The 12,267-nt window shown below is 43.3% G+C and overlaps 1 protein-coding gene across 1 annotated transcript; it reads left to right on the top strand.

Moving 5' to 3' along the window:
* The first annotated feature begins 1,263 nt into the window (after positions 1-1,263).
* Positions 1,264-9,344, top strand: LOC146378446 (uncharacterized). The gene has a single exon (XM_084942667.1). The coding sequence runs from the start codon at positions 3,637-3,639 to the stop codon at positions 6,319-6,321; it is 2,685 nt and encodes an 894-aa protein (XP_084798793.1). The 5' UTR covers positions 1,264-3,636; the 3' UTR covers positions 6,322-9,344.
* Positions 9,345-12,267: the final 2,923 nt, after the last annotated feature.

Here is a 12,267-nt window from a genome sequence, read left to right as displayed (position 1 = left end):
AGGATAAAAGATCTGATGTCTCAACAGGACCTGGAAAAACTAGTCCATGCATTCATCTTTAGCAGGCTTGATTACTGTAACAGCATCTTTACAGGTCTACCTAAAAAATCAGTCAGACAACTGCAGCTCATTCAGAACTCTGCTGCTCGAGTCCTCACTAAGACCAAAAAAGTGGACCACATCAGTCCAGTTCTGAGGTCTTTACACTGGCTGCCTGTCCGTCAGAGGATAGACTTTAAAGTTCTGATGCTGGTCTATAAAGCTCTGAATGGTTTAGGACCAAAATACATCAGTGACCTCCTGACCCAGTATGAACCTTCCAGATCCCTCAGGTCATCTGGATCCGGTCTTTTATCAGTTCCCAGAGTCAGAACCAGACACGGAGAAGCTGCATTCAGCTTTTATGCTCCACATATCTGGAACAAACTCCCAGAAAGCCTCAGATCAGCTGAAACACTCAGTTTATTTAAATCCAGGTTGAAGACTCACCTGTTCTCAGCTGCATTTGAATAAAGCACCAAATCCATACTTAAGCTTAAATTTCAAAACGTATATTTTAACTACTGATTTTATCTGATTTTATCTACTCGGTTCGGTTTCAGGCTTCAGTGTCTGTGAGAGGAAGAACACGCTCCTCCTCCTGACTGGAGGTCAGCGTGTCTGCTGCACCATCAGCAAAGATGGACGCACTTGGAAATGTTTGTGTCTTCATTTGAACCCAAAGCCGAGGTTTGCTTGCTGTGCATGTGTTTGCATGGATACAGCGCTGATTCTCTGCCCGACCACTTCAGTCTTATTGGAATAATGTTGTCATTATTAGAATTGGGACAAAAGAGCGTTCAAGCTCGACTCCTCCAAACAAATCAGTGATGATGAAGACACAACCCGACACATTTCACATGTCAGTTCCAATCATAGAGAACAAATAGTTTTTATTTTGTTCTTTGTTTGTTTGGCTTCAGCGTCTTTTGAATGATATTACAGTTTTAGTGCATCTCCTCTAAAAGTGCAAAACTTGCTTTGAGAGTCTCACACAGCACCACTTCCAAAGATGGAGGCTCAGTCACATACAAATAAAATGCACTGATTTTAAAGTCACCACTAAATTTCACTGAAAGTAAATGTAGTTTGTGTAGCGCCTCACAATGCGAAGATCACGAAGTGCTTCACAAAGAAATACCAAGAAATTTAAAAGATAAACTTTGTTAAATATCATTATTGGATGTGCTGCAGGTGGTCATGTTGATACAAGACATACCTGTTGCAGTGATCACACGGTGAACGGTGTTGCCACGGCAGCCAGCTCGTTGCCCGTGGTGACGGAGAAGTCCACCTTTGCCGGGAGTCAGCGTGGGTCTGTTCTGCTCGACGGCGGCGGTGCCGAGGAAGGAGAGAGCGCTCCTCTATTTATTTTCAGTCTTTAGTTTCATTCGATGGAAACCTTTAGATTTTCTTCTTGTGAGGACTCAGAAAACTTTACTATCCACATGACAGAGCACTCGGTCTCATATCTGATTATGTGTAAGATCAAGAGAAGATCAGCAATGATGGTAAACCTGAAGTCTGCTTTGGATTATTCTCTTTAACAATCAGTTGGCAACATTTTAGTTTTGTGTTTTGAAGGTTTGAGTAATTGCAGCCACCACGAGTACATGAAAAAGGACTCGAGGTCTTTTTAAACCTGTATTTCCATCCTGTGCGAGCGCAGCCGACAAACAGACATCATGAAAACGATTCAACACAAAAGTACCCAGTTCTGAGTTAAACTGTTTTCTATGTGAAAACTGTCGTTTCAGCTGCGTGAGATGGGAGAACATTACAGCCATGCGCTGAGTCGCCTTAGACAACAATGATGCTAAGTTTAGTAAAACAGTTTGCTAGTGTAGCTGCTGACACTAGTCTCATTTCAGTTTGATGGTACAAACGTAACAGGAGTGACATCATTGATATTTCCTAGATACACACAGAACACAGTGACCCTACACTGTTCACTGCATCACTCCATGTTTGCACTGATCACCACCTGCTATCATGTATATATCTACTTAGCACTTTTCATTTTTGGTTTCTTTCAGCGTTGTCTGACAGTATGTTTTGCACTAAGTACCGCAGCAATTTCCTAATGTTGTAAAGCTGCTCAACATTTGGAAATAAAACCCATTCTGATTCTGGACAAAGAAAGCTCAGTGGTGGAATCAAATATGACATTTCAGTCAAAATTCAAGGTATTTGTTTCTATTTCGTATCATTTATGAGCCCTGTGTGAAAGCTTTAGTTATATTTAAGGGCAATATCCCAAAAATAAAGTCAGAGATTCGATCCGTGTGTGTTTCAGATGAAATGAAGACAAACTGATGCAGTAAATATTCTCTTATTGATGACAAAACTGTGCAGTATAATTTACTTAAGATGTTGCAGATATGAGAGCATTAAACAGGCTGATGTTTGGAGGCTCTAACAGCAGAGAGATGATACAGAAACATGACATCTTTATAAAATACTGACACACTTTATGAAGGGACAACTTTGTGTTTAAATGAGCTGCACACTTTCCCCACTGAAACCAGCACAATCCCACTGTGATGAAAACAATATTTGAACTAAATATATTCTGGATAAATCAAAGCATTATCAAAGTTGTCTGTGGTTCCCTTATTTTTCCTTGGTTCCCTGTCAGATCCTGCAGGACAAACAGCAGTGAGTGGTTCCTGTATGCAGCTGTTACAGTTTGTGTTGGAGATACTTCTGCAGATACAGGAAGCAAATATAAAAGTGTTTTCAATGTTTTTAGCAGTCCCTCAACTACAGAGAGCTGTCTGCTCTCCTCTGCATCTCTCAGCTGCTGCTGGCTCCTCTCCCTCCTCCTCTTCCTCACACACTGTCCTGGATCTGTCCTGGTGTCTCATCAGGGGTGGAGAGCCTCCGTCTCCTCTCACCTTCTCAGGCTCTTCTGACTCTGGACACCTGCAGAAGGAAATCAACCACAGCAGTCAGCAACAAAAGCAGCAGAAGTTCATCAAATATGTGTGAACTTGCAGGATGAAAACACAGTTTTCTCTTATCATCACAAAGACACACTTTATGTGTTTGAATCAGAGAGAAACAGGACAGGATCCTGCAGAGTGTTGGTCTTTATAACAAAGGTGACAGACTCAGGTTGTTTGATATAAGCCTGACAACAACAGCAGGAGGACTTCTCCATCTACTGTCTGTCTCATTATTAGTGCTTTATACAGGATGAGAGCTCTTTAAGGACAAACTGCAGCACAGCATGCTTGAGTCTGCGTCCTCACCGCAGTTCGCGGGCCAGATATTTGCTCAACCGTCTGCTCGGTGTTTCCTGAACCGTTTAAGTACGTTTGGCTTCACAGCGACAAACAGACGGAGCTTCGGCAGAAACCTGAACGAACTAACGGAGCAAAGAGCGCGTTAAACGCGACCTCACTAACGTCACGTAACTTAGCCGAAGGGTCGCTAAATGTGACTTTAAGACTTTTCATTATGCTAACATTTGTTCCGCGGTATATTTGAAGTGGGATAAAAGCCCAGCGCTTACTTTGAAGACGGTATTTCTGCGCTTCACTTCGGCCGTCCGCCATTTTTCTTCAACCGTTGACTCGCAGTGAATCCTGGGATATGGTGAGGGCGCGGCTTCTATCCGTGTGCTCGTGCGTTCTGTGCGGCGTCACTGGCAGATCAAAGGAATTCGCTTCTGCTTTGATCGTCACAGCCACGTCACAGGCAGGGGAAGCTTTAAATAGCGGCTCTCACACAGAAACATCACTGCTCATCTGTTTGCGAATGTTCAACAGTCGGCGTTCTCCCAAACAAGGAAATTATCCAGCGGTTCTCTCAAACCCAGAAAATCTAGTGTGCGATACAACCATGTCAACACGCAGCGAAAATGAAAATACAGTCGTGGTCACACCAGACCAGATTATGCCACCTATCAACAGGTGCTTCGAAAGGCTCTCTGGAGCTGAGTGGAGCATGATAGAAAGTGGCACATGCGACTCAGGCGTCCGAGCGGTGCTCGCTGATATGATTTGTGAAATCATTCAGATCGCCTCTAGCACAATCCTCAAAAATGCCCTTCCTGTTATTCAGGATGGCATGATGAAGGAAGATCCGGAGCCTTTAGGTGCGGGGAAAATAAGCCCGTCCCTCGGAGACTCCATCTCAGCCTCCATCGCCAGCGCTCTTAACGTCCCGGAACAGCGACATGAGAGCACTGACGAGCTGACACGGATGGTTGAGGAAGAGATCTCCGAAAAGGTCAGCTCAACGGTCAAACTCATTAGAGAAAGCCCCGATCTCCCGCAAGACCCCGCCGTTTATGTCAGCGGCAAATGCAGTAATATTAAAAAGCTGCACCGCATGGTTTGCCACACTGCCTCGTGCCTTAAAAGGCACGCACGTGAGCTGCGCTGCCGGTGCGTGTCGAGCGGCTCTGATTCCGGTACAGAAAGTACGGATTCAAAGATGTCCGTGCAATCAGCAATCACAGAGATTTCTGTGATTCTGTCATCAAGGAGCTCAGATGGAGAGATGACAGATAAAGATGAGGACGAGGAAGAAACTCTAACAGAAAAGGACGAAACAAAACGAGCCGCAGGAAGCCAAAGTTTCCGGGCTGCAACCCCAGTAGAAGTGGTTGCAGCTGACATCGTTAATGAGATCATTGGCAACATGGATGTAAGCAGCGAAGAGCCCTGTGAGAGGTGTCCTGCCTTTAATGCAGGATTAATTACCAACAAGCTGAGAGACTTCTTCTCCAGATGTTTGCAATCCACCTCTCACTCCCGGCTCAAAGCACGCAAACAGCGCTTTTCCATGTTTGCCAGAAAACAATTTGAAACAATGAAAAAAGAGCTGAGAAAAGTAATGGAGGCAAACAGAAAATTTCTTGTTTGTCTGAAAAACATTTGCAAGTGCCCCAAAGGTGACACAGTGCCCTCTGATAAAAGTACGGTTTCCAGCCAAAACACACACCTCCGTTACATACGTTCCTCTCCCGTCGACTTTGACGCGATCAGGTCAGACGTTAATGAGTTATATGAGAAATTAACAAAGAAAGAAAAAGTCTTCATCATCCACAAAACAGTGGAAAACTTTAGAACTGGTGGGGGAACCAGAGATTTCACTGTGGAGTTAACGGCAAAAATGTTTGATCTACTTATGACGGATCGACTGTATCAAGTCCCTGAACCTGTAATGGGTAGATCCCTGTCTGACACCGTCATCTCCAGGACTCCACAACCAGCACATGGATCAAAGCGCCCCTTTTCTGCTGAAGTCCTCTATGTGCTCGTAGAAGACGCAGTAGAAAAGTTTGTACAAAAGCTTTTACTCTGGGTGGAGCACGAAGACGAAGATCAACTGATTGAGGACAAAATTTCTGTGGCTGTGGAAGACATCCAGAACATTATTAAAAGAACGAGGACCCCAACAAAGGAAACCAGCACAGATTCAGATGGCAGTGGAAGAGAATCTGTTTCATTACCTGTAACACCAAAATCTGGGAGCATTACCCCAGAGAAATGCTGTCTGGCAGCTGATCAGACACCTGATCAGACGACTGATCAGTCGTCTGATCAGTCACCAAAATCTGGGAGCAGTACCCCAGAAAAATGCTCTCTGGTACCTGATCAGACACCTGATCAGGCGACTGATCAGGTGTCTGATCAGTCGTCTGATCAGTCACCAAAGTCTGGGAGCATTACCCCAGAAAAATGCTCTCTGGTACCTGATCAGTCACCTGATCAGACACCAACATCTGGGAGCATTTCTCCCCAAAAACGCTCTGCCAGTGTTTCAGGCTCACCCAAGGATTCCTCTGACATGTCAGAGATGAGGTCTGTATCAGTGTCATCTTCTGATGCTGAGAAAATGTCCAGTGACCTCGCCGTTATCCTCATGATGAGAGTCATCAGAAAATCAAAACCTGAAACTCAGCACTTTTTTGCCAGGGCAGCATGTACTACAAAAGAACCAGACGCGGTCCTCAAGCGTCTGAGAGATCTGATGCAGCCTGAACTCAGCAGCACAGAGTCTGCCACAAGTCTGATGAATGACAAGAAAAAGTTCATCAAGAAAATGGCCAAATGCCTCATCAAGGAGTTTGGCTCCCCAGACGATGTGTTAAAGGCTGCGATGGCAAAGGATGCGTCTTTTGATGAGGTTCTGATAAAGCATCTAAAAATGCTCCTCGGAGTCATCCCCAGTCCTCCCAAAAAGTCCAAAGTTTCCAGGTTTTTTTCAGCGTTGGGAAAAGCTCTGCGAAAACCCTTTAGGTGGTTCACTAAAGCCAGAGATGATTGAAATGACCATCCTGGCTTTTCCCCGCCGCCCTGCTTCTTTTAACATCTTGAAGCAGAATTTTAGCACCAAATCCAAATTTTAACAACTGTAGTTCACGCCATCTCGTCTCCTTTTTGATTTCCATCCCCCCCAACCGGTCGCAGCGGATGGCCGCCCCTTCTGAGCCCGGTTCCGTTGGAAGTTTCTTCCTGTTAAAGGGAGTTTTTCTTCCCCACTGTCGCCTCGTGCTTGCTCAGAGGGGGATCATTTGATTGTTGGGGTTCTCTGTAGTACTGTAGGGTTTTGACCTTACAGTACAAACAGGGAGGAGACTTTGTGATTTGGTGCTTGATTATGCCAAATATCTAATTTGGCATAAAATAAAAATTAAAAATAATTAAAAATACATTCCAACTTTGTTTGTGTTTTTCTTCTGTTGTCAAATATGTAGAAAGTGTTGCACGTGTGATTTTAGTCATTTAGCATCAACATGTAGCCAACATGTGTCTGTTTGTGATCATGCTGCATCTGTTTTTGTCTGATTTGTGTCTTACTTTAGTCAATTTACATCTATTTTGTGGCCCAAATGTGTGGATCCTGTGTGACATTGCTCTGTTTTGTCTTAATGCTTCACTTTGGTTGTTGATGTTTGTGCTCATTTTGATTCTAGATGTAGACCTGCCATCTGAAAATTAGCACCTCGCCCACTTGGAGCATTTGTTCTTTAGTCCAGGGGTTAACACATTTTTTCTTTCACTGACTTTCTACAGTAACATGAACACAAGCACAAAGCAGTAAGAGCATCGTCAGTTTCATTGACCTGTGGACCCTTGTGCCCCCGCTCTTTTATTGCCAACATGAATTGATGATGTAAACTTTTCTCACTTGGTAGAACAAATAATTTAAAAGCACTGAGCGAGCTATTGTCTTGTGTAGTTAATGTGTTGTGTAGTGGTTGTTGTGTGTCAGTGAGGGCACTAATGAATGTGACAAAGGCTGCAGTGCAAACACTGTCTCCAGGTGGAAACAGGAGCAGTGATACACCTCCTGCTGTCAGGCCTGCAGCTTTGTCCCTGTGCTGTTCTCCTCTGTCTCGTGGCCACAAACTAATTTTGTTCACTGACACAAATAATTTGTGCGGCATCTTATTGTGACACCTGCTTGTTCTCTCATTGTAGTTTCAGTAGTTTTAAATGTTTGTACAAAAACCTGTGGGATGCACTGACTTTTAGATAAATAGTTGTATATAACTTTATTGTTGTGTGCATAGTTTTTAAAATGTGACAGTTTATATTTGCATTTCAACTTTAGTAAAATTATTCACTAAACATATTTGTGGTTTTTACAGTAAGGCGAATGTAACTATGACTAGGATTTGATGTTTTTGTGTGATTTCAGATCAGCTGTGTTACTACAGTATGTCAGTGAAAAACTCAGTGTAAATTCAGACACGTGAGGTTGAGCTGAATGATACCAAACAAGGCGAGGTAACAAAAGATGTAAGGGTGAAACACAAAGTAGTGAAAAGTGTGCGGTTATGTCGTGCTCCCCAGAGGGTGAACCCAACAAATCATGAAAAATGAGCTTTTTGTTCATGACGGTGCAGATTTCTGACATTTTGTGTAAATTTAAGCAACAATCTGATTTTTTCTAACAAACAAAGTGTGAAGCTTCAGTTAGACTTGTGTTTGTAAATGAACCGCCCCATGTTGTGTAGCTTTACTGGGCTACATATTTATTTATTATACAGGCTACACAGTACATAACATCCAAACTCACACGTGTAACTGAGGTGTTTCATTATGTGGGCTAAAGAAAATAATTCAGTTACACAAACGTGCAGATTTACTGCATGTGAACCATTGTAACCATATGTAACATATGTGTTTAAAAAGGCTTTGATTTGATTTCCATGCCCCCCTAAGAAACTTTCTTAGATCCGCCCCTGGACCTGCTGCCACACAGATCCCACCTCAGGCTCAGCTGTCAGTCTCCTCACGCTGAACCAGCTTTAGTGAAGGTTACAAATGATCTTCTTATGGCCTCTGACAGTGGACTCATCTCTGTGCTTGTCCTGCTAGACCTCAGTGCAGCGTTCGATACTGTCGACCATAATATCCTATTAGAGCGATTAGAACATGCTGTAGGTATTACAGGTACTGTGCTGCAGTGGTTTGTATCATATCTATCTAATAGACTCCAGTTTGTGCATGTAAATGGAGAGTCCTCTTCACACACTGAGGTTAATTATGGAGTTCCACAGGGTTCAGTGCTAGGACCAATTCTGTTTACATTATACATGCTTCCCTTAGGCAGCATCATTAGAAGACATAGCATACATTTACACTGCTATGCAGATGACACCCAGCTCTATCTGTCCATGAAGCCAGATAACACACACCAATGAGTTAAACTGCAGGAATGTCTTAAAGACATAAAGACCTGGATGGCCGCTAACTTTCTGCTTCTTAATTCAGATCAAACTGAGGTTATTGTACTCGGCCCTGAAAATCTTAGAAATATGGTATCTAAGCAGATTCTTCCTCTGGATGGCATTACCTTGGCCTCCAGTAACGCTGTGAGGAACCTTGGAGTCATGTTTGACCAGGACATGTCCTTCAACGCACATGTTAAACAAATATGTAAGACTGCTTTCTTCCATTTGTGCAACATCTCTAAAGTTAGAAATATCCTGTCTCAGAGTGACGCTGAAAAACTAGTTCATGCATTTATTACTTCCAGGCTGGACGACTGTAATTCATTATTATCAGGAAGTCCTAAAAACTCACTGAAAAGCCTTCAGCTAATCCAAAATGCTGCAGCAAGAGTCCTGACAGGGACTAGAAAGAGAGAGCAGATTTCTCCTGTTTTGGCTTCCTGTTAAATCCAGAATTCAAACTCCTGCTCCTCACATACAAGGTCTTAAATAATCAGGCCCCATCTTATCTTAATGACCTTGTAGTACCATATCACCCTATTAGAGCACTTCGCTCTCACACTGCAGGCCTACTTGTTGTTCCTAGAGTATTTAAAAGTAGAATGGGAGGCAGAGCCTTCAGTTTTCAGGCCCCTCTTCTGTGGAACCAGCTTCCAGTTTGGATTCAGGAGACAGACACTATCTCTACTTTCAAGATTAGGCTTCAAACTTTCCTTTTTGCTAAAGCATATAGTTAGGGCTGGACCAGGTGACGCTGACGCGTGTTCCTGGTTTCCAAAAGAAATGCTTCCAGTTGCATTATGACTTAAAGATTGTTTATTTCTTACAAACTGAAGACATAACAATGAACTCGTTCCTAAATAAGCATGAAAGTTCACAAAAATTAGCATTTATCCAGAACTACCTGCGCACACGGTCAGAAAACCGCGAGACCCCTAACCTCTCTGTCCATGCTCCTCCCCTTCCCCCTCACACAGGGTTTCATGCTGCTATTGCACTTAAATACTTAAAGTGAGAGGCATCGCTTTCTAGGTTCCAGTCCCAAACAGTGACATATCATTACTTTATGTAAACACAACATACGTTTTCAAATGTATTAATCCTGAAAAGATGAATTATGCAACAAATCTATGAATTATAAAACAAACGTGAACTCAATGGTAAATAAAAATATAAAGCAGACGTCTGGTGCCTACAAGATCCTTCCCAGACGCCTTGATGCCCACTCACATCCTGGGCCTTCTGACCTCAGGAAATCCCATGATAGGGTGGGGCCAGGTTTCACCGTGGGTTCACCTGAAACCTTGGCTGACTGTGTTGTGTAGTCAGTGGTAGGCAGTGAGAGGACTGCCATTCTCACCAGGCTGTTTCTGTCTATCAGCTGTGCCCGCTCTCATTATTAGCTTTGCTATTGATTGTGAAGACCAGGTAAAGCATCCAATCACCTGTGAGGATGGATGGATGTAGAGGAGAGACAGAGAGGCACGCTGAGCCTCTGCTTAACGTCTCTACTTTTTTCTGCTTTCAGTAGAAAATGTTACCGGTGACGTCATCATCATCATCATCACTGTAACCCATTAGTCACATACTGACGGGGAGCTCAGCGCCTGTTTCTCAGCAGTGCGCACAGCGAGCGTCACACCGATGCCTGCGTGCTGCAGTGTGCTGGGGTGGTTTGTGCTCTCCTGCACGTGCTACAGTCAGCTGTCACAGACTTCACCGTCATGGGCAGTTTGTTCTGATGCATCTCTCCTCTGGATACATCTGCAGCTGAGTCCTCCCAAGCTTTTGCACAGTGCTCAGCAATTTCTATCAGAAGAGTCATTTGTTATCGCAACAGCAGATTCTCCTTCAGCCTCCTGTCGTCCATCTGAACGGCCTCGCTGTTGAACGCTTGCCCGAGCTCGCACTGGATCTTGGAGGCAGTAATTCATGCTGAATGTTGCTTTTACTGCACTGTTATTGCAGCGCATTATTAGGTCACCCCGTGGTTGCAGCATCACAAATATTTGCAGCAAATCTGTCCGATAGAATGAAAAATGAAATCCATCTTATTTCCTTCTGTTTTGCTGCTGTTGCAGTGATCACACGGTGAACGGTGTTGCCACGGCAGCCAGCTCGTTGCCCGTGGTGACGGAGAAGTCCACCTTTGCCGGGAGTCAGCGTGGGTCTGTTCTGCTCGACGGCGGCGGTGCCGAGGAAGGAGAGAGCGCTCCTCTATTTATTTTCAGTCTTTAGTTTCATTCGATGGAAACCTTTAGATTTTCTTCTTGTTAGGACTCAGAAAACTTTACTATCCACATGACAGAGCACTCGGTCTCATATCTGATTATGTGTAAGATCAAGAGAAGATCAGCAATGATGGTAAACCTGAAGTCTGCTTTGGATTATTCTCTTTAACAATCAGTTGGCAACATTTTAGTTTTGTGTTTTGAAGGTTTGAGTAATTGCAGCCACCACGAGTACATGAAAAAGGACTCGAGGTCTTTTTAAACCTGTATTTCCATCCTGTGCGAGCGCAGCCGACAAACAGACATCATGAAAACGATTCAACACAAAAGTACCCAGTTCTGAGTTAAACTGTTTTCTATGTGAAAACTGTCGTTTCAGCTGCGTGAGATGGGAGAACATTACAGCCATGCGCTGAGTCGCCTTAGACAACAATGATGCTAAGTTTAGTAAAACAGTTTGCTAGTGTAGCTGCTGACACTAGTCTCATTTCAGTTTGATGGTACAAACGTAACAGGAGTGACATCATTGATATTTCCTAGATACACACAGAACACAGTGACCCTACACTGTTCACTGCATCACTCCATGTTTGCACTGATCACCACCTGCTATCATGTATATATCTACTTAGCACTTTTCATTTTTGGTTTCTTTCAGCGTTGTCTGACAGTATGTTTTGCACTAAGTACCGCAGCAATTTCCTAATGTTGTAAAGCTGCTCAACATTTGGAAATAAAACCCATTCTGATTCTGGACAAAGAAAGCTCAGTGGTGGAATCAAATATGACATTTCAGTCAAAATTCAAGGTATTTATTTCTATTTCGTATCATTTATGAGCCCTGTGTGAAAGCTTTAGTTATATTTAAGGGCAATATCCCAAAAATAAAGTCAGAGATTCGATCCGTGTGCGTTTCAGATGAAATGAAGACAAACTGATGCAGTAAATATTCTCTTATTGATGACAAAACTGTGCAGTATAATTTACTTAAGATGTTGCAGATATGAGAGCATTAAACAGGCTGATGTTTGGAGGCTCTAACAGCAGAGAGATGATACAGAAACATGACATCTTTATAAAATACTGACACACTTTATGAAGGGACAACTTTGTGTTTAAATGAGCTGCACACTTTCCCCACTGAAACCAGCACAATCCCACTGTGATGAAAACAATATTTGAACTAAATATATTCTGGATAAATCAAAGCATTATCAAAGTTGTCTGTGGTTCCCTTATTTTTCCTTGGTTCCCTGTCAGATCCTGCAGGACAAACAGCAGTGAGTGGTTCCTGTATGC

Source organism: Perissodus microlepis, chromosome 11, assembly GCF_051167445.1.
Source record: "Perissodus microlepis isolate ML-2025 ecotype Zambia chromosome 11, ASM5116744v1, whole genome shotgun sequence".
In the NCBI taxonomy this organism is placed as follows: Eukaryota; Metazoa; Chordata; class Actinopteri; order Cichliformes; family Cichlidae; genus Perissodus; species Perissodus microlepis.
Note: the sequence above shows the minus strand (reverse complement) of the source record. Positions and strands in the feature narration are given on the sequence as shown.